The sequence below is a fragment of the Spea bombifrons genome, chromosome 2 (assembly GCF_027358695.1).
Source record: "Spea bombifrons isolate aSpeBom1 chromosome 2, aSpeBom1.2.pri, whole genome shotgun sequence".
In the NCBI taxonomy this organism is placed as follows: domain Eukaryota; kingdom Metazoa; phylum Chordata; class Amphibia; order Anura; family Pelobatidae; genus Spea; species Spea bombifrons.
The window spans coordinates 79,019,739-79,047,643 of NC_071088.1; the positions used below are offsets into that span (position 1 = coordinate 79,019,739).

At 39.1% G+C, this 27,905-nt stretch overlaps 1 protein-coding gene across 1 annotated transcript in view; it reads left to right on the plus strand.

Moving 5' to 3' along the window:
- Positions 1-27,905, plus strand: part of CALN1 (calneuron 1) — a 149,822-nt gene that overhangs the window by 22,894 nt on the left and 99,023 nt on the right. The window contains exon 2 of the mRNA XM_053454915.1: positions 10,108-10,235. Within this exon, the coding sequence (XP_053310890.1) occupies positions 10,115-10,235 (121 nt within the window). The 5' untranslated portion in view covers positions 10,108-10,114. The remainder of the gene's footprint in view (positions 1-10,107; positions 10,236-27,905) is intronic.

A 27,905-nucleotide genomic window follows, 5' to 3' on the forward strand; every position in this document is an offset into this window, starting at 1 on the left:
ATAGCGACCAATTATCTGAAGAGAAAAAAACAAAAGGACATATGTTGGACACAAGCACATAAAAGCGGGGGTCATCCGCTAAGCCCAAAGAAATTCAGTCAAGGGGCTTGGTAAATTTTTTTTTTTTTTTTTTATAAATAGTGTGATATCTTTTTAGGGTAAAAACCCAAATATAGAGCAGTGACCAAAGTACTGCAATCAGATGGAGCAACAGCCCCTATAAACAGTCTATGATAGACATAAAATCACATCAGGCATAAAGGCTAACCCTAGCCAGGGATGACAGCCATATAAATGTATAACTGGGACATAAAACCTCAACAAACTCAGTAAAGTCCCTGTATATGCACATAGATGTCATATACAAATAATAAATATATGATTGTTTTTTAATTTCAACTTTGTTTTCTTCTTTTTTTTTTTTTTTTTTTTTTTTATTTTGAAACAAATGTGCTTGTCACTTTAATTTTAATAAAATGTAAGCCTGTGTGTGGTCCAGAAACAACGGCAACGCGGTGCCGAACACATACAGAGGGGAATACCCTCACAACAGGAGGTGGTCAACCTCCCACCGCACGGAACAGCCTGTCAGAGGCTGCAACGCGGGTACCAGGAATAAAAGTACAGCTTAAAAAGGTAAGTGTGCGATAAAACGAAGAACGGAGAGAGCGGGGTTTTATCGTTGTGCAACGAAAACAAAACCCCGCGCTCGAACGCAAGAAACAAACCGACGGCAGAGGTATAAATATACCTCGCCGCCGGAACAAAACACGAGCCGCGCGAAGGAAAAGAAACCCAGCGCGCGCTCAAACAACGCGCCGAAAAAAGGCGCGAAGGGAGACAAAAACTGCGTCACAGAAAAAACATGGCAGTTAGAGAACAACTGACACGCAAGGAACAGAAAGAGACCAAATAAAATGGAAAAGGTGCAGGATGACAGTTAGAAACACAGTAAATAAACCGAAAATAAGGTAGAAAAAACCCAAATGATAAGAAAAATAAGTTAAAAATAGAACATAAACATTAATGATAGACAAAAAAGAGGAGATGGGTAAAACAACCAAGGGAATAAACCTATAAATATAGAAATAGCGAAAAAAACACACATATATTGAAAAAAATTATACAAATGAAATAAATGAACACCAGATAAATAATATATAATGTATGTATTTGTCAAAACTAGCCGTACAGAGTAGCACGTCTAGCATGGAGAGTGCTCACCTGGAGGCCAGCAGCAAAGAAGAGGAAGTGGGATTGTTTTGGAGTGATATTTATGAACTTTTTCCTGTTTTCCTATTGGTCACTTTTTATTACATGTTAACTGTTTCTTTGCTGCTGGAGGTTTTGTAGTAAAGAAGTTATGCAAATATGAAGCCTCCTGTCTTGCTATAAAATTAGGATACCATAACACCTACGGATACTAACTGCATAGTGACTGAGAGAGTTAGCACCACGGAAGTCTATAAATAATCTGAATTTCAAATGCTTGGTTGTTTGAAAAAAGAGCATGAAAGGCAACAGGTTAATTTGTTTTCATAGCTCAATAAGTTTTAATGTTTAATGTAAGGTTAGCTCTGGCTGTTATGAGCTCTGGCTGGGCTATGTTCAACTTTTTTCAAATTTGAGTTTAGATCGCCAATTATTATATAGATTATTTAATGGTTTTAATGATTTATGGTAATGCTTCACTCTGGTGGAATCAATACCATACAACACATGGTGTGTACACATGATATTCCTTCTACAACCCATGTCTTCTTTTAACCGAATGTACTCAATGTTGGGAACCGTATTCCAGCAGCAATTTTGAGAGCACTTATTCTGCCTAATCACTACTTGGAAACAAGTGGCCTCACTTGACCAAAGGCCTAGTATGTAGCTATACAATAATGTGCTTTTATGACATGACTATGTATATATAGACACATAATGATATTATTCTATTATCAGTGTGCAATAAAAACACACCCAACAATCTCTAAATACAACCATAATGAAAAAGTATAAACAAATATTGGCCTAGTCAATGTTTTTAATTTACCACTCTTATACTGACTTTTACATTCAGTCTATCACATCTGTTTCATATTAGAAATTGCTATTATGCCTTTAAGTGCAAAAGTGTATGTTAAAGTCAGTAATGGCATGTAAATTGAGGGAATTGTTTCATTACATTATTTTATTGACTGTGCAGTGTGGCACTCAGAGCTGCGGGTGGTTACTGGATGGAAGTCTAATGGGTAACTGGATGGATTTCTGCCCCATTATGTATATACAAAAGGCATTGACACATAGCACATTTGTTTCATTTTGCTTTTCTTTCAGTTATGATTTGTTTCATTTGTTTAAGTAATGGTAATGTTAATGTAAATTGCATTTTGTTCCGTTTAATGTTAAGATAATGACATCCATTGTTCCCTAAACATTAAGGTTGTGATGAAAAAAATCATAAGGACAATTCATACTTGCGTCAAAAGCCCACTAGGGTTGGCGGTTTATAAATGTTCCTATAATGACTATTTGTGGAGGTGGAGTAATATGGATGGCAAAGCATGCATTAGCTATTAGGGTCCAGAGTGGCGAGTGTCTCATCACCCTTCCATACATGTTCCAATGGTTTGGGAGCAGTATCATAGAGGGAGATAGGTCAGTCCCAATCTGATATATACCATATGAACAAAAGTATTGGGACACCTGACCCTCACACCAATGGGGACTTTAATGACATTGCATTCTAAATACATAGACATTGATATGTAGTTGATGCCCCTTCTGCAGCTATAACAGCTTCCACTTTTCTGGGGAGGCTTTGCACAAGATTTTGGAGAGTTTCTGTAGGAATTCTTGCCCATTCATCCATAGAGTGTAAGCAAGACCTGCACTACACTACATTGATCTTACTTCTTCCTACAACCAACCACAGACTATATGACTTTGCAATAAAAACAAAGTGATTTATGCTGTTTTAGGGTGACGTGAAATCAAACCTTAAATGGCCACAGCCCATCTGTAAAATTATTTACAGATCATTTTTATTACTTCAGCTTGTTTAAATATAACTATTATAATACTATCATTATGATATGTAGGATAAAAAACATTATTTAGAGAGCCTAAACCCCTCGTCCATGTTGACTCCCTGGACAGTTTAGCTGTAGTGGTAATCCATTAGAAGACTATGTACGATGTAAGTGTGCTTACAAATCTTTTGTCCATGCACTCAGGCTGGCCCTATAGCTCTCCTGGCTTCCATGTCTCTGGCACCTCTTTCCTACTTACTTGCCAACATAGGGAAGGACATAGCTTGGCACCCTCACTCAACCAGCTCAGAGCATTAGGGACTGGTTTACCTATATGATAAAGACATCCCTGTGCAATCCTACTCATTGACCTGGCACTCCTGGCACAGCCAGGTTCATTTTCTGAATCTGTAGGTTTAAGAAGCTGCCAGTAGGTAAAAACAGAACAAAACAACATTAATCCTCTTTATATATAACTACCTGGGAACAGCATATAAAAATGTGTGTGTTTGTGTGTGTCATTGTTCCTGTATGGAATATCTTTGAATTGGTACCTGCATCCAGTGTTTTACATTGGTCCTGAGTGTCCCTTTATTTTTATGGCTTTCTATTTTTATTACATGTTTTCATTTTGATATAACTTTCTTTTGAACCCTGAAAACTGCATAGATTGATGATACGTATATCCTGCATACATATACATATATATATATATATATATATTCCTTTTTACTTTTATTAATCATAAATCAGTCTAGATCAGTTTAGATTTATTCCAGAAAATGGTACGAGAGAATCTTTTGATACGTCATATTGATTCAAATTTCACAGGTGAAAGCTCCCTTATTTAATGGTAATAATAATAATAATAATAATTAAACAATTGAAATAAAATGTGAAAATAATGTATCAAAATGTGATGAAAGCATATTATACTGTACCAATTTGTAGAAAACATCTCGAGTTACAGTGTATTATGTTTACCAAAGGTAGAAGAACTTTTATCAGTCATGACCAGGTTTAGCTTAAAACACAGCAAGAATGATACGTTTGCATATGAAATGCATTCTCTCTCTTGTACTAGTTTTGCTGTTTGTTGTTTTTTTGTAATAAAAAAAAACTTAGGCAGGTGTTTATTAGCACAAATTAAGCAATCAGTTACTGTATGTTCTACCATCACGAGTAACAGAAATGCATAAACGCAAAGTAACTGCTGATTACTTGGCAGACCCAATTAAACACCTGTTCAGGCCCAGCTCCGCAAATCATTACAATAATTACACCCATAAAAAGGCACATTAAAAGACTACCTTTTCTGTGTTATATTTTTATGCTCGCTACCTTTTCACACACTCTAGTATTTCAGTCTGATGGATTGCAAGTTATTTCCCTTTATAAATAATTCACGGTGGTGTTGCATAGGTTTCATGTAAGAAATAACATCACAAGGAAACAAATCTACATTTGAATCAGATGACTGTATTGCCTACTTGGAGGGGGCGCCGGCAGCCGCGCATTAGAAGCGGCTGCGGCTCGCGGTCACTATGGGGAGGAGTGGGTGTGGCAGAAGGGGAGGGGATTGTGGGGGTGGAGCCAGGGGGCAACAAAATTGTGTTTTGCCTAGGGTGGCAAAAATCCTTGCACCAGCCCTGTCCCCATATTGATTCCTATCTCCGTCATACAATACGTTACGTTGTGGAACTCAAGCATTTGTTGTGTGTGCTGTGTGTTCTATAAGGGGCCATGATGGTCTGACCTATATAGAACCAATGACTGCAGAGGCTCAGAAACCTGCAGAGGCTCAGAAACCAATGACTGCAGAGGCCCATTGCCTCCTGGCTGCGACCCCAGACCTAGCCCCCTTCGGCATTGGCCCTGATAGAACCTGTAAATCTGGTTAGACCATCCAATAACTCTGTATATTACATGAATGTTCCATTGAAAAAGCACATTTTTATTTCTGACTGCTTTCTGACTGGTTTGTTCCCCATAGCACCATTTATTTGGGTGCCAAGTAACTGAAAATGAGTAAAATCCAAGCCTGTCTAGTTTCTACCTTGCCTAATATGTCTTCAATGCAGAGGTGCAATGTAAAACACCAGTGAACAATTACATTTAAAAACTTGATACAGTCTGCATGTTTTAGTATTGCCACTACTCTATAGCTGGTACCCTTCTATAGCAAACATGATGTTTAATTAACTCTGAATTGTTGAATGTCAGTGACTTCGGTAAACATTACATTTTTACCATTCTGCAATTATTTCTGTAGGGTATATTGATGCACTTCAAACAGTATTATTACCCTTCTGATTCAATAACTTGAATTTCAAGGTTTATTTAATCGGAAGTGTTTGTACCTGGGATGTAACCTTCGTTTCCCTTACCTATAGTACTTATTGTTTAAGCACATGTGATAAACCATTGAGGCATCTGTGTTCATTAATAAGGTGTGATGGCTGTTGTATCAGTAAACTAGTGGTAACGTTATTTCTTTTGTTAAGTTAGCATGTGCAGTTTTCAGATATTTACATATTTATCATCACAATAAACAATAATGATGTCTCAAAACACATTAATATAAATATCTCTGTCCAGCATCACATTTGTATTTCTTGCGTCTTAGAGTAAATTAAGGATGTTTCTCACCGTGCTTTTGCATTTATTGTTATATTGATCTATTGCGTCCAGGTACATCTTTAGCACATCTTTATTATATGATTTGTAGGGCTACAATCTGCCTCCTAACTAATCAACCTGAGTAATGGCAAATGAAAATTGGTGGCATTTACATTCAGATGACAAATGCTAAACTCATAACTAAGCCACATGTCGATTTACGATCTTATAATAAACATATGTTCATAGTAACCCTTAATTGTTAGATTAAATGGTGGTATTGTCAGTATGCTAACTTGTTTAATGATTGGTTGGTAAATCTGTTGTCATTCCATACAAAACAAATTGTACTTTCAAACAATAGTTTTAATTAATTTTTACTAATCACTATTGAAATTTGGCAGAAAAATGTATGTAAAATAAATATTATACAAGAAATAGGAAGTTGCACAAGTTGTTCCATTACGTTTTAGTAATAGATTGTCCCCAATGTGGTAGTTTAATGCCTGACCCTTTAGATTATTGAAATCACTAAATTGTGTTAAGTAACTGCAAGTGTATTTTACAAATGGGGGTAATTATGTGTTGTATATGCTGCATATAGTCTATGATTACCCTTCTATAAAAATAAGAACTGTAACTACTTTTTAAACTTTATCCTGGTTAAAATGCCCAGTGAAAGTCCAGGTGTTTTCAACACTGAATGGAAAGTAAGTCAATATTATAGTCTGTCCTAAGGACAGATTTTAGAATCATACTGTGTATTTTTCCGCGTACAAAAAAATGATCTGTACTGTCTGAAATGTAGGAAAAATAACATTGTTCTATAGAGTAGAATTCACTTTATCCTTTGAATAGGTTGTTTTGCACGGCATTACAATCCCGCCTGTCGCTCTAAACATTAAGTTATAGTTGATGGAATCTTGCAGATCCTTGTAGCATTTCCAGTTGCAAAGACAATACTAAATTGGCCAAACACTCTGCAATTTGGTTGTCAGGTGATAAAGTTGGTGATAATTGTTGCAGATTAGGCTCTTTGAGGAGGTAGGAAGTGGTGGTTATAGTCCATTTAAATTGCTATAGTTTATTATACCTCTCTTGGAAAGAACAGCTCATAATGTTCCTGGTGTGACAATCAGCATTCAGTTAACAATAAAGCTCCATTAAACTTTACAAAGTCCCCCCCCCCCAAAGTAATTGCTTTGTGACACTGACACCTCTCATACATATACCGTATTGGCTCGGATATAGGCCGCCCCCATATATAGGCCGCATCCTAAAAGTTTGATGCTTTTTTAAAGTAGGCCGCACCCCCACTTTAAAGACTTAAAGTGGAGGAAAAAAGTGCGGCCTATATTAGAGCCAATACAGTATTCTTTTTTTTAGGAAGGGGCTCATATTTAGAAATGCGTACAGTCGCTGTACAAATAATTTTGCATGGTAAAACATAAGTGTATATAATTGCTTGTAAACAATTAGTAAAAGTATTCTGATAGTGTATGTGTTCTTATATACTGCATGTAAGTTTATTTATTTATTATATAGCAGCTTGCAGTGTACAAAGCTAAAAGACAGGGCAGCAGTGGAGACTCTAGAAACAATATATAGGGGGGCACATAAGATACCACAGTCAAAACTGGGGGGGGCATTAATAATTTCCACCATTAAATGATACCACTGAAAAAAAACACACACACACACACACACACACATATATATATATATATATATAGCCAAAAGTAATGTGCTATGGAATGATACTTTTGTTAGTGGACTAACATAATACTTGATCATTCAACATGGGAAGCCTGAAGCCCCAATTTAGTGCGAGTAATCCTTGAAATAAATATTATAGACTAAATAACAAAATACCTTAACTTTTCCACTAAATCATGTCAGGGCCTTGAAAGTTTTGTCCCCTGAAGTCACTACTAATTCAGGAGGGTGTACTGTAAGTTAAGTGCCAGGAAACAGATGACCAAACACACACACGAGGACAGGCTCTGCCACACCGACACCCAGACACGCACACACACCTGGACAGGCTCTGCCACACCCACATCCAGACACACACACCAGGGCAGTCTCTGCCACATCAACACCCAAACAAACACAGGACAGGCTATGTCATACAGACACCCAGACACACACACACACCAGGACAGGCTCTGCCACACCGACACCAAGACACACACACCAAGACAGGCTCTGCCACACCGACACCAAAACATACACACCAGGACAGGCTCTGCCACACTGACACCCAAACACACACACTAGGTCAGGCTCTGCCACATCAACATCCAGACGCACACACCAGGACAGGCTCTGCCCCACTGACACCCAAACACACAGACCAGGACAGGCTCTGCCACACTGACACCCAAACACACAGGACTGGCTCTGCCACACTGACACCTGAACACACACACTAGAACAGGCTCTGCCACACCAACACCCAGACACACACACACAGACCAGGACAGGCTCTGCCACACCGACACCCAAACACACACACACTAGGACAGCCTCTGCCACATCGACACCCAAACACACACACAGGACAGGCTCTGCCACAATGACATCCAAACACACACACACCAGGTCAGGCTCTGCCACACCAACATCCGGACACACAAAGCAGGACAGGCTCTGCCACACCGACACCCAAACACACAGACCAGGACAGGCTCTGGCACACTGATACCCAGACACACACCTGGACAGGCTCTGTCACACCCAAACACACACACCTGGACAGGCTCTGTCACACCAACACCCAAACACACACACCAGGACAGGCTCTGCCACACCGACACCAAGACACACACCAGGTCAGGCTCTGCCACACCAACATCCAGACGCACACACCTGGACAGGCTCTGCCACACTGACATCCAAACACACAGACCAGGACAGGCTCTGCCACACCGACACCCAAACACACACACTAGGACAGGCTCTGCCACATCGACATCCAAACACACACACCAGGACAGGCTCTGCCACAATGACATCCAAACACACACACACCAGGTCAGGCTCTGCCACACCAACATCCGGACACACAAAGCAGGACAGGCTCTGCCACACCGACACCCAAACACACAGACCAGGACAGGCTCTGCCACACTGATACCCAGACACACACCTGGACAGGCTCTGTCGCACCCAAACACACACACCTGGACAGGCTCTGTCACACCAACACCCAAACACACACACCAGGACAGGCTCTGCCACACCGACACCAAGACACACACCAGGTCAGGCTCTGCCACACCAACATCCAGACGCACACACCTGGACAGGCTCTGCCACACTGACACCCAAACACACAGACCAGGACAGGCTCTGCCACACTGACACCCAAACACACACAGGACTGACTCTGCCACACTGACACCCGAACACACACACTAGGACAGGCTATGCCACACCGACACCCAGACACACACACCAGGACAGGCTCTGCCACACCAACACCCAAACACCCACTAGGACAGACTCTGCTATACCGACACCCAAACACACACACACACCAGGACAGGCTCTGCCACACTGACACCCAAAGACACACAGGACAGGCTCTGCCGCACTGACACCCAAACACACATATCCAGGACAGGCTCTGCCACACCGACACCCAAACACACACTAGGACAGGCTCTGCCACACTGACACCCAGGCACACACCGGGACAGGCTCTGATACCCAGACACATACACCAGGACAGGCGCTGCCACACCAACACCCATACATACACACCAGGACAGCTACACTGCTACACTAATAACCAAAAACACACAAACACCAGGGCACTATCTACGACACATACATCTACATCAGGATGGATTTTCCATATTGCATTGTCGTTTATACCCCCCTTAGTGTTTTTGCCCCTTGTGTATTGATGCCTCAGCCAGCACCCTTTTAGTATTGATTAATGTGGTACCCCCACACCCTTGTATGATCGCCTCCAGCCACCACTATTTGTATTAATGCCCCCAGCAAGAGTTAAAAAAAACAAGTCCATTACTGTTATTATAACCATACCTGGGAACTTCTGGGCTCCGGCTACCCGGAGCCTTCCCTTGTGGGACGCGACCAGGACTGCAAACTGATGTCAGCGGGTTATCCCACTGGCGTCTGTAGGCGGTCATGCTGACGTCGGTGGGTGGTCCTGCTGATGTCGATGGCATTCCCGCTGATGTTGGTGGGAGTTCCTGCTGAGGAAAAATAGGCGGGGTGTCAAGACCCAGCTCTCGCGAACCGGAGGATTCGGGTCTTGACCCAGAGAACCGAAGAAGCAGTGCTTACCCGGCAATCTCTGGGTCAAACCCGGAAAGTGCCCAGGTATGATTATAACTATTACACATTATTGTTACTACTGGTTCATGCTAATGCTATAGCCATACATGCACGTGTTTTAAAAGTTTAATTGGTGATCTAATTTTTATTCTAGGAAGAAAATGCCATTCCACCATGTGACTGCTGGTTTGTTGTATAAGGGGAATAACTACTTAAACCGATCACTCTCCACAGGCAGTGATAGCGAACAGCTTGCCAACATCTCAGTCGAAGAACTAGATGGTAAGTCTATGTAGATGTTATAAAAAGTTTCACTGTTGGATAAAACAGCTTTGCCTGCGACTGTATCCAATGTATGTTCCCAAAGGCATGTATTTCTTTCCTGGTTCTGATAGCAGCCTGATCTTTCAGTGGTAATATATGACATCATACTATATTATAGTACCCTTTCAAGGATGGCAAAAACATACAGGGTATTAGTAAGCAGGCGTATAGAGTACAGGTTTACCAGAGACATTATTGGATATTATAAGTGCATATTATTTAGAAACAGTGGTTTAGATGCAGATTATGTGGTAGTTAAGAATTGCTTTGTTGAGAAATGTATGTACTGCATTTAAAACTATGAGCATCTAGCATGTAATACACTAGCTCTTGTAGAACTATAACCATTGGGTTACATAAACACTCTAGTAGAAATGGAGTGAGCCCCCTATGTGGCTCTTGTTGGAATTGTCATTTCAAAATGATAGAGGACGGTCTGATGGCTCTTCCTGGTTTAGGACAATCAGTTGCAGAAAACACTGAATTTTAAAGGCTTCAAAGTGAGAGAATCCAAAGTTTCTAAGACATAGATATTTCAATGTTGTTAAAATAATCTTGTGACCCCAGGTGTGATTTAAAATTAGCACCATAAAACAACCTATTGAAACAAAGCTTGACAAACCTATATTGGATCTAGTAGTCAATAAAAATATGGAGGAGACAGTTTTGTCTTTTAAAGATGTGAGTATGGGTCAGATTGTTATGTGACAATATTTACTGATATAATTGCTTAATGCCATTTAGACATTGAATCTATTATAACCACAATTGTAACAATTAAAACAATAAGTAAGTACACAAAATAGAATTGTAATGTTAAAAAAACATACATGTGGTAAACTTCCTTTATAAGCAACCATTTTCCAGTGGTGCATGGAAATGAAAAACCTTTTCTGTATAATGTGAAACTCTAGGTCCCAGGAAGAAATGCCTAGTCACCTTGGAGACTTGATGTATAAGGATTGACGATTCCTGAATTGTAATGGTAATCAGTATTCCCTTCTAGAAAAATTAAATGTAGATTGTTGAAACTTAAAGTTCTAGACAATGAAAGTGATGGATCGATTTGGTACAATTGTTTAGAAATATAAAAATACGATGTTCTCGGCAGATAAAAAAAGCAATTACAGATACTGCACTGTTGTTCTTATGTTTTAACTAAACATTTTCTGTAAAAGCATTATACACATTTGCATAGAATGCGACTAGCCATGAGTAGTTCATGTAATAACCTTGTTATTATATAATGATATATACATTTTATGTGAAATGCTCTGTTACCTTATATATGTTTCTATACATTTACCATTTGACTGTGCTAAATGAGCCTTCCATTTTATTAATATTGTATTTTTGCTAGGTTTTCTTTGAAGGTTAATAAATGGTTTTCCTCTGTTTGTATTAATATACTTTTATACAGGCCACTTAGCACTTAGTCAGACTGGAAATTGGGAGACATGTACAAATTAAAATAACTCTACAACACAGCAACCTCCGGCAACAGCACCACTGCACCAATGGATACACAAAATTGGGCTATATTAATGAATTGATCCCTCAGAGTAAGAAAGGTGATAAGGCAGCAGTAGTGGGGCTGGATGCTAAACTGGGCACTACATTTTCCCCATATTAGAAAAAATATTTAAAGAGTATAGTAAGGAGATGGAGATGCAGTAGAGGCAGGACACAGGGTAGGCACTGGCTGACAGACCCCTTGGTGCAGGATTACATTTCCCCAATATAAAAAAAAATTGATCACCTCAGTGTAACTGCTTGAATCATACCCACGCTCACATCCTTATGACACAATTTGTACCTTGCAGGATGCAGAATGCAGAATCCAGAGGTAGGCCGTAACAATCTAAGAGTGCTAGAACAGGTTGTAATGAACAAATATTACTGAAATTTTAATTTCATTAGTTTTTTCGCTGTGGGCCCTCCTCGTTATTGGTGATTCATACAAACGTACAAAATTAAAAAATTTTGTAACAAATGAAGTTCATACAAATTCAAATGCACACGTCTAATAATCAATATAATCATCCGCATAGACAGTTACAAGTAGAAAAAATAATGATTAATAACAAATAGTCAAACATGTAAACCGAGCACTTAAATATGGAATAATCTGAATTTTAATGTCATATTAACTATGTGTTTATTTAGGTAAGAAAACAAAACCGTGCCCGGTTCAGAACCTAAACAAATAGGCACATGAGTCAGAGTGCTGACTTCTAGTCAGAGGATATAGAATGAGGCGTTTGTGAGGTCAGGCACCGATGTTGGCCGAGAAGGACTGGCTCGCAATCTCCATTCCAGTTCATCCCAAAGGTGTTCGATGGGGTTGAGGCCAGGCCTTCTTCTCCAACATTAGTGCCTGACCTCCCACACACTCTGCTGGATGAATGGGCAAAAATTCCCACAGAAACACTCCACAATCTTATGGAAAGCCTTCCACAAGAAGTTTGAAGTTGAAATCCTTCCACTAGAAAGTTGAAGCTGTTCTAGCGGCAAAGGGAGGGGCACTTCATATTAATGTTTATGTATTTAGAATGTGATGTCATCAATGTCCTTGTTGGTGTAGTAGTCAGGTGTCCCAATACTTTTGTCCATATAATGTGTGGAGCCCTGCTATCCTGGGCTGCTTTTTTGTTGTCATTATTCTCATTTGAGAAATAATCAAAATTACTTGAATTATATTCACCACTCACAAAATATCCCATTTTTTAATGCCATTGCAAAGCTACAAACATTTTTTTTAAAATTTTCTCTAGAAATGTGTTTGGCTATAACACATAGATATAAAATATATTGGAAGGGCTTTGCTAATTAAGAGTCAACCAAAGCCAAGTTGTGGGAAATCCATGGAATTAAAATTAGCATGCGAAACCCACTGACATTTTCTAAGAGGATACAGTAATGAAAAATATAATATATGGTTATAGCTACCAAGTATCCTTTTGATGCTCTCAACAGATATATCTATTTCACTTACATTTTATTGAGATCATCACATATTGGCAATAATGATACAGAGCTCACGTTGGAAACCAAATAACAGATCAAGATGTACATGGGTCCTGGGTACATTGTAACAAGGTCTACATGCATGCAGACAAAATACATTTGTCATACAAGACAGACAGTACACTTGCTAGAAGGTTCTCACTGAAAGTTTATACTTATAACACAGTAACACATTACCTTAGGCTTCAAAGGCAAAAGGAAAAAGAAAGGGCAGAAAGAAAAGGGTGAAAAAGAAAAGAGAAAGAGAAGAGAGAGGGGCCATACGTCTACTAGCCCTCTCCAACCGCCTTCACATACCAGGGAGTGCGCAGGCCTCCCAAAATAAAACCTCGAGGCATAGGACAGATATATTTATATAGTAACGCTGTGATGCACCAGAATATAAACAGGACACGTTAGCCTGGAGACATAGCAACACTGTGCAACATATAAGCACCATTATGCTCTAGCGGGATGGAAGAAACATAAAGCAAACAACTGCTCTTTAAGGTTCAAAATACTCATCGGGGAGAAGATGCTAGTTTCCCTTTAAGACCTTGAGAACATGCAATAAACTGTTAACATTTTCACTTGCCTTTACACTGTGTTGCCCAGAGCGAATAGTAGTTAACAGTTGTCAGCATCGCTGAGCTGAAGATAGTGGCACCCAGATGCTCATTTATCTGATCATGTTATGTGAGGTCAACAGAAATACGGTGTTTGTCTGCAGAGCACACAAATCCTTTTGCAAATGTGCAGGCAACTGCTCCAGTATGTTAATCACATCCTTAATATTTTCCAGGATAATTAAATGTAAAATCTCATGAGCGAACATAGAAAATGAAAAAATAATATAGATATAAATATGCAATATGTTTTAACATTACATTTATTTGATAAATAATACGTCTAATGTCATTATCATTAAATATTATGTTTCTGTGGGTAAATGATTTATTAGCAGAAGTCAAGGAAGCTGTTTAAAAAAAAAAACGCTTTCTTTTTCTTTGTATATTTGTATTTTTTTGTATATAAATAGTAGAAATTCATCTTAGTTGCATTTGGAAATTATTTTGTGATTGTCTGCATGGCTGCGACAAAGGCTATAATAGAACCAAAATCCTACAAACCAGAGAAAATATTAGGAAAAGTGCTCTATGTGGCAAACCATGCCTAAATTAAATTATTTGTATGATGTGTTTATATAAAAAAGGAAAATGAAAAAAAAAATGAATTGCATAAAGCCTTAAGGCTGTATTTATACTTCGAATACACCGTATCCTACCATATGCACTGACTATATGGGATTACTTCCTATGCTTTGTACTGGATGTATGTGATGCATATGAAACTATAGTAAAGCATGTTATAGTTACAGATAAATCATAGTTTTATTTAAACATGACTGTTGTAGCTCAGTGTAATGTAATCTTTGCCTTGGTCAGCCTGCATGCATAAGTGTTGTCTGATGGGAGACTAAATTATTGGACAGAAAGATGAGATTAAGGATGAGAGCATTGTAGCTCTATGAGAAAATAAAGGAAATTAAGTAACAGGCGGACAGACACTGTGACTGTACAGACAACTGACCCACTTCTAGTAGGGCGCTTATATGAGGCACTGGTTGAAGGAAACTGACTGCTAAAAGGGTCTTGACAATTGTGAGCCTTCACAACCAAATATTAATTTTAAGGATGAAGCATCTATGTTATATCCCAAGAGTGTTACTCAGCAGTTAACAGGTTGTAAGGTGGCATGCCTGTGCATCCCAAAATTCTTATTTGTTGCTTAAGAAAGCATTTGTTCCTGAGGAACCTGATTAGTATCTATAATCTCAGCAGTGCCCCATAAGGATGTCAGAGATCTTAAGCTGTTAAAATACCGAAAAGGTTGCTAATTTTGTGAGGGTAAAAGTTATACCAAGCACCAGTGTGGAAAGTAATCTGACCATTGCTGGCAACCTTTGGCCCAGTGGAAATACCTAGACAAAAAGACAATTAAAACACAAAGGCCTTAGACGAAGTCTGGTTGGTTCTTCTACAACACACATTAGCATTTAGAGCCTCCACAAAAGACTCCAAAAGGATCTAATCAAATTAGCACAGCCAAGGGGCAGTGACCCTACTCCTCTTGCCAAGTATGGATCATAGAAAAAAACAACAGAGGCAGAGAGCAGCAGACACTGGATCCTGAGACTTCTATTCTGTGACAGAGGTCAGAATTTGGATTGGCCTAAGTAGCCCAAAGGGATACTAATATCATTTTTACATAGTCAAGAGTGTAGTTTAAAGCCCAATGGCTCTTAGCTGGTATATATAAACATAGCTGAGCTTATTTGGATAGCATCTGCTTTTAACTCCCATCCAAAACCTTTTCTAAACTATTTTCCCTTAACATACTTAATAAAACATACCTGGATAAAATGTAAAATAATGTAAACAGGGCTTCCGATTGTTTTGATGGAAATTATTGCCTACATATACTGTAGTTGTATTGCTACAGCTTACCTGCCACTTGACTAGAGGCTGAATGTATCTTGCACAAAAAATGAGATGAAATATATTTGGCTCTAGCACAAATAGAGATGACTAATATGTTCACAGAGCGCAGTAACATTTAAATTAGACTTAAATGTTAATTTCTGGACACTTAAAAAGAACAATTATTTTCACTTATACTACAAGTCATCCAGAGCAACTCAATTCTGTTCCTAAATGAAGCACATACTTTTAACAGAAGCCAATAGTTTTTATATCATTGTTGCCCTTTTCAAATTATAGACTTGTGTATGAATACAGATTGTTGGTGTTTTCCTGAGAATAAACTCTCCACAAAGCAGGCAGCAGAATGTATATACATTTAATTGCATAGCGGCCAAATGTCCAATTTGAATCTATTAGTAGGTAGCTAGAGAGGGTTATTTTCTTTTTTCCTATTGTGTGGTGAAACATTTTAACATAAAGTTAAAAATTGCTTTTATACTAAAAGATTGCCATAAAAACCCATTTATCTGGCTGGGCTACATACTCAGCATATATACCATGGCAAGAGAGTTACTTCTCAGTTGGTCACTGTTATGCCCAAAAGCAGCCCAGCAACTTTGAACGTACAAGTTATAGGTGTTATGTATTTGAAGATAGTGTTTGTATCAGAAGATAGATGCTACTTGAAAGCTTGTCTGCCATGCTGGGAGAATTTCCAGTTGTGGATTAGAGTTTTCAATAATATGAGGATGCTTATTAATGTTTTAGTTTCAATTAGTGACTTAATTAGCTTCTTCTAGGTGAGAAACCTATGGAAGTATGACACAAAAAAAAACAATCATGTATATAAATAAAATAATTGTGTTAAATAATTTTGCTTTGTGACGCTAAAACCTTACATGCTTTACCAAGTCCACTTAAAACATGCATATAGTATAAATGGCTCTTCCACTACTCTACATGGGGTCAGCTTCTTAAACAGTTCAACCAATATGGCAGACATCAACATATCCATCAGCTATACAAGCTGAATTGTTTAGGACTTAACTTCATCCCAAGTGAACACAAAACCATCCATGAACCTTGGAACCTTTCAGAAAAGCTCACCTTTGGGCGTGATCTAAGAAGATTATCAAGTCTAAAACTTGGCCAGTATTGACACTGTATATGCACATTGAAACTGAAGCACCCTCATTGAGTTGTACAGTAAAATACAGTGTACAAAATTGTGGATTTAAGTGGAACCAATACAAAATGCTGCGGGTATACAAGCATGTAATTAATTAGGATGTTTCTTTTATATGATATTGTACTGCTCTGATTTACTTAACGTGTTATATGACAAATACGGGACCGTGTCAGTTTTGATTAGAACAACCTGTCTTGTTTTTAAGCCAGCATCAGTGCTGTAAGGCATTCCCTGTAAATGTGCCATCAAAACTAACTGCCTAGACATTATGAGATAAGCTTTCATTCAAAGTCTATGATTTTTGATAACATTTATGCACCTAACAGTAATGTTTGCAGAAACACTATTTAGCAAAGGCAATATAGAAACTGTTTATCACAGCTTCTAATCTATATAGGAATTTGCTTTTTTATTATGTTTTTCATTTTTGTAGAACCGTTCATCCTTTTAGAATATCTGCTTATACAAATAAGACACTTTCGTCTGTAAATTGAGTTTAGGAATGCTTGGCTTGTGATGCTTAGAAAAAAGCACTGTTAGATACACTATATAGACAAAAGTATTAGGACACACCTTAATTATTTTATTCAGCTGTTTCAATCAGACCCATTGCCACATGTGTATAAAATCAAGCACTTAGCTTACAAACAAACTTAAATGGGTCGTTCTGTGATAGGATGCCACCTTTGCAATAAGTCAGTTCATTAAATTTCATCTCTGCTAGATATTCCACGGTCAGTTGTAAGTGGTATTATTGGAAAGTGGAAGCGTTTAAGAACAGCAGCAACTGAGCCATGAAGCAGAAGTCATAAAGTCACAGAGCATGGTAACTGAGAGCTAAGGCGCATGCTGCGTAAAAGTCACCAATGCTCTGCTGATTCCACAGCTGAAGAGTTCCCATCTTCCAGTGGCATTAATATTGGGACAAAAACTGTGCGCTGAGAGGTTCATGGAATAGATTTCCATGGCTGAGCAGATGCATGCAAACGTGGGATCAAGTGGTGTAAAGCACACTGCCACTTGATTCTGGAGCAGTGGAAACATGTTCTGTGGAGTGACGAATCCCTGGTTGTAGTCTTATGGGTGAGTCTGGGTTTCGCAGATGCCAAGAAAACGTTATCTGCCTGACTGCATTGTGCCAACTGTAAAGTTTAGTGGATGTCAGAGTTCTACCCTGCCACCCTGTACTTCATGATATCATACCCTTGTCATGTTTCCTGGCAACCTCTAGAGGGCACTCTCCTGTATGAGGAGTCAGGAATCATCTCACCTGACTAGCTGCATCTGCTTACCTCGGAGTTACCCTTACTGTAAGTAGCTGCTCAGCACCTTAGTCTTGGACTTTGCATTGCAGAGTTAGCAGCTTATTGCTGTGGCTCTGTACCAGTTCCTGAATCGTTCCTAGCATCCTGCTTCTGATCTTCGGCTTCTGACCCGGCTTGATTGTGACCACTCTCCTGCATACCGTTTTGGCTTTATGATTGTGTCCTTCGGCTACTGGCCTGGCTTGATATTGACCACTCTCCCGCATACCGTATCTGGATTTTCTGAGCCCAGCTACACAGAGCGGGCCCCCGCCAGTTCAGCTACACAGAGGGCTTCCTGCCGTGTGCCCTGCCAGAGGGCTTCCTGCCGTGTGCCCTGCCAGAGGGCTTCCTGCCATGTGCCCTGCCAGTGGGCTTCCTGCTCTACTAAATGAATAGGCAAAAATACCCACAGAAACACTCCAAAATCTTGTGGGAAGCCTTTCCAGAAGCGTGGAAGCTGTAAAGGGAGGGAGCAACTATACATTGTCTATGTATAGAATTCAATGTCATCAGTCCCTGCTGGTGTAATGGTCAGGTGTGCCAATACTTTTGTCCTTTTATCATCATAGGGTGTATCAGTCTGCTTTATGACCTCAGAGACATTTTCCATGGGAAACCAAACTGAATAATAATCAAAGAAGATAATTTGGCTTTCTGGTGCCCTGTGCAACAGGAACACTTTTCTGTTTCTACTAACCCCCCCCCCTCCATCGTGGTAGTTCATGCCACATGCTAAGCTCGCTAACATGCTATAGACCTACCTTTTTTTCGAGGTGCCATGGGAGGACAACAGAGTAGACCAACACACTACTTCATACAGCCAATTTTCCAGGAATTTAAGGATACTCCTACTATTACCCCAACCAGTTTTTTATCCCATGTTTTACCCTTGTGCCCTGCTCATTTTTTTCACTTACCACTACTACAATGCAATCTTTTTTTTACAGTATAGGTATGTCTGCTCAACTCAACATAATCCTCTCTGGAGTGGGTATGGAATCTGCCAAAAGGTGCTAAAAAATGACACTGACCTTATAAAATATGACCTCAATTCATTGTGATATATATTTTAATATAATACTTTAGAGATAATAATCAGGAATGAATTATATATATAATGTTTAAAAACATCTAGAAAAAAAAGGGATGTAAGTAAAAGTAAGTATTATCCATGGTACGTAGACACTTAATTCTGATGCCTGGGTTTATGTTCTGTAAAGTAGAGTAATTGGAATAACTTACTGGAACAACCAGTTCAGTAGAATCTCATTGTATTAAAATAAGAATAATGAGTCGTCATTATCATAAATCACACAACTGTGGAAAAAAAATGCAAAACAAATCATGCACAGCGATAATGAATTGATATATGCTGGTTTGGTATAATTTCTCCCCAAATCCCTTTGCTTGTACGTAATGTTCGCACATTCAAGATAAACATACAGGATGTTCATTAAAGTTTGTAGATAAAAAGAGAGGATAAAATACGACATGCATTCCGTTTTATGTAAGCTTTTGAACATGGTAAAAAAATATACAGTGATCTTTATTGAGCAGGTATGACACAATTGTGAATAACTACAGAGTGAATCATGTAAGGTTTTAGCTACATAGTACCTGACATTGTCATAGTATGTTTAATAGCAGTGTCATTTACTATGTATCCAACGCTTTTTGTCAACTTCCTGGCAATGTCCCCTAGTATTATGTCACATTTATTTTTATTTCTTAAGTATATGTACATGTGTTTATACACAGGATACTTTTTATATTTTTTAGACTCTCCTCTTCTATATTTTGACTATTTTACAATTTATTCTATTCATACTGATCCTGCATACTGTATCCTGAGTAGTTTAAGACTACCAGCCAAATCTCTAATACAGCCCCCCACGGACATATATACGTTCATGTTTTGTTTGCATATATGTAACAGAGTGGGTGTGTAAGTTAATGTGTTTTAGCGGCTTCTCTACCCTATTCCAGTGCTGTATTAATGTACTTTTCAGACCTCTGCTCTGGTTCTTGAAAAATGAAACATTAAGAATGGTCACAAGCCACAGTGCTGTATATACGGTACAGTCCAGTCACTGTTTACATTTCACAATTCTAGACACATAGAATTTGACGACGGATAAGAACCATTCAGACCATCTAGTCTGCTGTTTTTCCTGCAGTAACGAGCAGACTGTAGACTGAAATGGTAAATACCATGCGATGGTTGGCAGTATTACAATATGTAATACTGTAGTAATGTACATTAGGGTAGGATTTAAATTGCTCACTGTTGGCATCTAAACTACCTTCTACAGTGAAGAAGTTATAGCTCACTCAATTAGCTCAATTAGCTCAATAAAGCATCAACTCAATAGGCACAAACAATATAAATATATCATTAGGTATTAGTCTGTGTGGACTACTAATGTATAAGCGGCTTGTGACATGAATACATAAAAACCATTCCTACACCTAAGGAATTAATATTGGACGGTTTAAAACTTATGCTGTATAAAGATATATTTTCACAACAGGAGCACTTTCCAGGCACTGATTGAAAGCGTCATGGGTGGATGACACCTATACTTTTATTTATTTTTTTTGCTATTTTTGAATAATTCATTTTAAAGTACTCAGAGTACTTTAATATTTACTCTTCTTTGGACAAGACACTGTCCTTATAAGTGAATATATATGTGTAAGAAATGATGAACAATGTGTGTTGAACAAAGCACAAATACAAGTGTATAGAAAAATGTATATTGAAATTGAATTAGGTCACTGCTACAGGTTATAAAACATATAACATATACAAATAATACTAAACAAAGGGATGCAAGGGATACTTAAGCATTAAAATAATAATGTAGTTCTTTCAATTTCTCCTTCATCATTGGGAAGCCTCTCAGCTCAAAGCATTCTCCCGGACACCATCATGCGCAGCTTCGTGTTGAGTCTCCTGATCCAGAACACTTCTGTTCACTGCCCTCCTCTTCGTTAGACTGAGTATTGCAGCCCCTAACTAGTTATCCTAGAGTTCCTTGTACCTCCCAGAAAGTGGTTCACCTAACCCCTCTTTCCATGGATTTCCTGTATGACCCAGTTCTGGAGGAGATTGATAGTTGATGTGAAAATACACACATCTACGTTAAAACACAGCAACTTCTGCTACAGCTGTCTGATCCCCAGAGAGTATCCCGTCTCTGTTGGAACATTTGATTCTGAACTATGCAAATATACATTGTAAAACCAGATTGCTTATCTTACACAAATTCAAACCCTCCCAAAAGCATACATTTATGTATTAAATGTAATATCACATTTTAAAGGCACCCTTCATTTCTTACATATGGGATACCAAATTTTGAAAAAAAAATATTTTCATATATAAGTGCCCTGAAAAAAATATCCCTGGATTTCATGTAAACAATCTGCTTATTTTATTGTGGATGGGTATAACTTTAAATTAACTTATTGTAAATATGTTCACAATGCATACATTATTTCTTCTGTTAGAATGTTTCTCTGCTGAGAAATATGATTTCATTTCTTTAAACAAAAATGGTGTTAGATCTGCATACTGTGTGACAATTTAAAAATATTATAAACAATATGTAGTAATATATGCAGCATATGTTTTCATTTCCTAGAGCATTTCTGCATAAATAAACATGTGGGCATGCATTAAGAAGATGGTAATATGTAACAAACTGCAAAGTATTGGGAGCTACACTGCATCTGTCAAGTAATAATAAAATCAAGTCACCGGGATTTGTGTTAGGTGATGTCTAACAAAACCAAGTTTGCCTTGAGATATCTGTAAATATGTTTTGAGAAATAAGATTGTCATTCTCTTAACGGGTGGAGGATAGGCAGCATCATTACAATGTACTCAAACAATTATACGAATTAATTCCTTGTTTGTCAGGGGGGTAAATGTGCTGAGGAATACACCAGTTCATTATGTTTCTGGTCCCTTCTTATTCATGTAACAGTTTAATCGCATTCAAGCCAGAATCATACCATCAACTTTGCTAATCCTACATGGTTCGAACTGTGCTTAACCATTTAAGACACCCCCAACATTTAAGGTGGGTAAGGGTTAGTAGTACCCGCACACCTTACCAGAAGTGTGACCTCATGGTGCTCACTACAGAGCGTCATGATGTAGCTACATAGAAGCCCACCATTGATTTTACAATTGGGCTGATGGGGGAGGTCAGAGGATCTCCCAAATGGGGCCATTATTCTCACTGTCCATTAAAGTGAGACAGTGGGGCAGCTACTGGATACAAACAGATAGTACCGGAAAGTCTGAATAGTCTTGGGTAATCAGGACTGTCCTGATGAAATTAGGAAGCTTGGGTGGTATACTTCTGATTAGAGTTTAGTGCTAGAAAGGGGGGGCAGCCCAGGAACAGTTGAGCTTAGGGCTGCTCTGGTTAATTTTGGGACACATGTTTTTTGTGTATGTTTAACTGGCATTTGTGCATGAAATCACCAGAAAAATCCCTTGAACCTTTTTGTACTGCATTTACGAGTTCTCCATTCAGCATCTTTAAAAAAATGTTTTTTACCATAACAAATGGGAGATTAGCTCTTGTGGACTGCAACTTATATGGTCATCATCACTTGTGGAAGTGTATATCTTTTCCATAGATTGTGTTTCTTTGGTGTAATTATGTCATTTAACCTCACCATTTGTGTTCTTACCCTGCAATATGCTAGATTGGTTTTGTGTTCAGTTTTCCTGTTGATAAATTCAGGGATAAGCCTAGGGTTAGCGGAGTCTGGGTACCGTATTTCCAAACTACACTAAAACACACACATACTAACAAGTAACCTTACTCTAATACCACGCACACTTCCATCCTCTACCGCGCACAACTAACCCTAGGTCCATAAAAACATGGTTGGATGAGTTTGGTGTTTAGGAACTTGACTGGCCTGCACACAGCCTCGACCTTAACCCCATCGAACACCTTTGGGATGAACTGAAAGAAGGATGCGAGCCAGGCCTCCTCATCCAACATCAGCCTGACCTCACAAATGCTGCACTGGATCCACAAACAAACAACAAACACATTTTTTGGAAACCTTTCTTAGAAGGGTGGACCGACTTCATATTAATTTATTTAAAATCCAATGTCACCTTGTGGTGTAATGGTGTCCCAATAATTTTGTCCTGGAGATAAAAGAACTGGACACTTTTAAATGTTTAAAAGTTTATTAGTAAGACTAAAAGAAAAAGTAAACCACTGTGGTACTCAGTACGCAGTTAGGACATACATTGAAGAGGAAGAAGCATACTTGGGAACTTCTGGGCTTCCCTTGAAGGACACGGGCAGCGGGCGGTCCCGGTGACATCGACGGGCGGTCCCACTGATGTTGGTGGGCGGTCCTGTTGATGCTAATGGGAGTTTCTGCTGACGCCGTTCCCACTGACGGCAGCGGGAAACATGCCCATTTAAAGGAAAAATGGGCGGGGAGTGGGGCGTGTCAAGACTCACTCCCGCGACCCGGAGGATCTGGGTCTTGACCCAGAGAACCCGGAAGGAGCAGCGCTCACCTGGCAATCTCCGGGTCAAATCTTGCCTTGCAGCTGCACATGAGCCGAAGATCACTATGCACTATACAGTTAAGTGAGTGATTTCTCTTTCAGGAGTTATATAGCATACCAAGAAGTGTGATGGAAAGTCTGCAAGTTTCTTGAAAGTTATGGATATATGAGTACCACTCTTGTATAAAGAATTTTGTTTGGGCCTTTTTAGAGTATGACACCTCTACCAAATACATTCAAAATAAGAAATACAAGTTTTGTTGATTTATTGAAACATACCAAAAAAGTAGTCAACATCAACTAGACACTTGTAGCATTAAATATATATATATTGTATCAGCCTTTTAGAAACATCAATAAAATACTCAAGTAACCCATAAAACAGTTCAGGTTTTATCTATGGCATTTGTGATGCCTAATCGAATGTGTAACAACAGGATCCATCACCAATGAACAGGATGTACTTTGTAATAAAAGTAAGTGTCTAGGCAGTGCCACTAAACACAATCTAATGATGCCAATTATCTGTAGGCTAATCATGTACATGACATTTAATAATGCTAAATTGCCAACCTCCATTGCTACACTTGATTCATAGAGTTGTTGTGCTCATGTACATTATCGTAACACAGTGTTTTATGAGGAGGGAACTGGCTTTAGCAGTCACATTTTAAAACCAGCGTATTAGCAATTCTAATAGCAAAAGGCAACTCATCATTAATTCAATATTTATCAACAACAGGAAAAAGTAACAAAAAAAACATTACATTTTCTTGCACAAATCCAAGTGTATGTAATGCTTATGTAATGATGTTTACCTACTAAATATAACGTACAATTTTTTCATGCTAGATAGTTCTCTTGAGAGTCACTTAGTAAATGTGCCCTACAACAGTGCAAAGTAATCGAAGATTGTTAGGTGACACTCTGTTAGGTGATGCATTGTTAGGTAGCGGGGTCATAATATAACTTGTGATTAAGCATACAGCAAACATTGCCAGGGCATTAATTACTTTAATCATGCACAATCTATATAAACGGTGAGAGAGAAAAGTAGGGAACGAAAGAGAGGAGGAATAAGAGAGAGAGAAACATAGAGAAATTCGAGAAAGAAATGGGGAAGGAGACCAAAGATAAATACAGGAAAGAACAGGTAATAGAGGAAGTCAAAAAGATAGAGGAGGAGAGAAGAGAAAAGCAAGAGGAGAAAACAGTAAAAAGAAGGAGATATAAGCAAAGTGTGAGAAGAGGAGGGAGAAAGAGAGAGAAACCTTTAACCTGTTCAGAGTGGCAACATTTGAAGCAACCGCAGCTTCATAAAGAAATAAATAAAAATATAGCTGCTAAATATTTAAAAAGAAGCAACCCATACAGTCACCCTCCTCTTTTTACAAGATGTACAGACCAGGATCTTGAGCTCACAGTCTACTAACATCCAGCGCATTCACAGCTCAATGCTTGCCTCAATGCCTGCCACATGTTACGTCAACTCTCACCCATGCGGATAGTCACTTTTTATAGCTTTGGGTGTATCCCAAAAGGTCCTATGGATTTAATTTGACTTTAAAGAGTTCAAGTAGAACTTCTTTCTCTGTAAGCACAGATGCTTTACATGTCTCCCTGCTTCTCCTTTCTAACTGAGGCCCTTTCCCTTCAACATCCTCAACCAACAGGGGTGTTTATTAAGGTGATGTCAGGATTCCACCCTGTCAGCCAGTACCCTGTAGGCTAACGAGCCGAGCAGCTGGGTGGAACCCTTCTCACTCTGGAGCACCCAGCCCTAATCATTACATCCAGCTGAGCCTTGTTTCCTGGATTGAATCCTGCCTATTTAATCCAGCTTTGCCCTTCAGTCAGGGCCTTGGCATTGAAATTTGTGGACCATTTTGCTTTGGCCCTGCACCTGTACCTGTAGGGTTCCTGGTTTCCTGCCTTGTGTCCTTCCAAGTAGGCTTCATGGCTTCAGTCCTGCCAAGTGGGCTTCCTACTTTGTGCCTTCCAAGTGGGCTTCCTGCCTTGTGCCCTTCCAAGTGGGCTTCCTGCCTTGTAACCTGCCCAGTGGGCTTCCTACCTTGTGCCCTACCCAGTGGGCTTCCTACCTTGTGCCCTGCCCAGTGGGCTTCCTGCCGCGGGCCCCTCCAGAGGACTTCCTGTCGTGCGCCCCTCCAGAGGGCTTCCTGCCATCTGCCCTGCCAGTGGCCCTCCTGCCGTCTGCCCTGCCAGTGGGCTTCCTGCCATACGTCCAGTTACTTGCTAAGACACTGTTTAACCTGTATTTGCTTCTCCTGTCACAATATACAATACATAGCATTACCTGGAATTCTGCCTGTGGTGTATTCCTTTGTGCCTGTCTGTCTTATTCTTCGGTTACCATGCATTGCCGTGTGCAGACAGAACCCCAGGTATCCCCTGCACTGAGGCTGTTACCCAACTTGATTACCCGGGCCCTGACAGGTGATCAGCTATATAGTTATCCTAATTTATCTATCATTTATCTTTAATATAGTTATTCTTTGTTTACATTTTGTTTTCTTTCACTTATGTAACTAAAAATGATTGTATTGCAATGTTTTGATAACCTGGCAATTCTTCTCTGTGTGTGTTATGATGCATCTAAAAAATGCATTTTGCCTGTTTATATTTGCTCTCATCTTCTTCATTCTGAGTTTGCTTATACTTCCTAAAAGCTTCTTTCTTCTCCTTCAATGGTTGTGCCACATCTGCAGAGTGCTACAGTGGTGTCGTTTTTCTTTTAGTTTTACTAAGAACTGCAATATTCTGCAGCCTTTAGCAGAACAAAATAATTTAATTTATCCTGGACTCCATCAAAAGATGTCCAGACCATCAAAGACTCACCTACCTAAATAATTTAAATCCTCTGTCAGTTAACTGCTTCCGAATTAGTTTTACATTAAGTAGTAATTTTATATAGTAATTAGTAAAAAATATAGTAATAGTATAGTATAGTATTGTTGCTGACAAATAGCACATGAACCACACAATAAAAGGTTGAAAGATTATTATATAGAACACTGTGCTCATAATTTGGCATGTTGTGACAAATTAGCCAGCTGCGTTTGAGTCAATTTGCATTAAACACATTTCATTGCCTGTTATTACTAAGGGAGGGTTGTCAGTTTGTTAAAAGGAATCATCTTGAAAAATAAAGGTGCATTTCCAGATATCTTAGGTTTCAATTAGTTTTGTTAGTTTTTTATTTCATTATTGTCATGACCATGGGGGCTGAAGTCTGGGGACTCCTATTTTCCTGCCTTTGTTAAAATGTTGAAATGTTCAGCTACCCTCAAAGCTCCCTCTTGACCCTATGACCTTCTGGTTGTCCGTGTAGTTGCCCCACCTTCAAGTCTGTGACTATATGGACAGTCATCATAACCCAAGGACCATACTTATAATTACAATTCAGGTAGATGGATATCTGCAGTGAATCTCCCTTGTTTTAAATAGCAACAGGACTTCTTTTCACAATGACATACCCTCCAACTTGGGCCACCTGCTTTGGATGGTGTTGCTCGGTGCATGGAACAGGACCAGAGACAGAGTGGATAAGGATGGGGGGTGAACAGGGTGAGAAGCATGACACCCCACAGCCTTGAGCTACAGAGCACTGTGAGGGGCCACATGGAGTGTCAATGGAGATCTGTAATGTTGCTCGCTGGGCTGGTCAGTCTAGATCAGAGGATCTCCCTGACTCGCCCTACTTGTAAAAGTGGAATAATGGAGCAACTACGTGAGACATCATGACAGTGCCCACAAATCAGGTCTCTGCCAAGAAAACGGGCAGATATTCAGAATTCGAATGGCTCTTTTTGTCTATGGTCAATTCCTTCTAGATTGAAAATGGGTCACTTGTAAGAATGTATATCTTGGTAGGCATGAATAGAATTTGTTCAAATTGTGTTGATCTTAAATACAGGGCTAAATGTGTTACTCCCTGGAAATATAATATTTTTAAATGGAAAAGTGGTGAACAATCAATTTCTTAGAACACTATTCCAAAGCACACAGAATGAAATAAAAGCCTTTGATTTGCTGTACATCTTTAGTTATTTTAGTACACCAAAAATG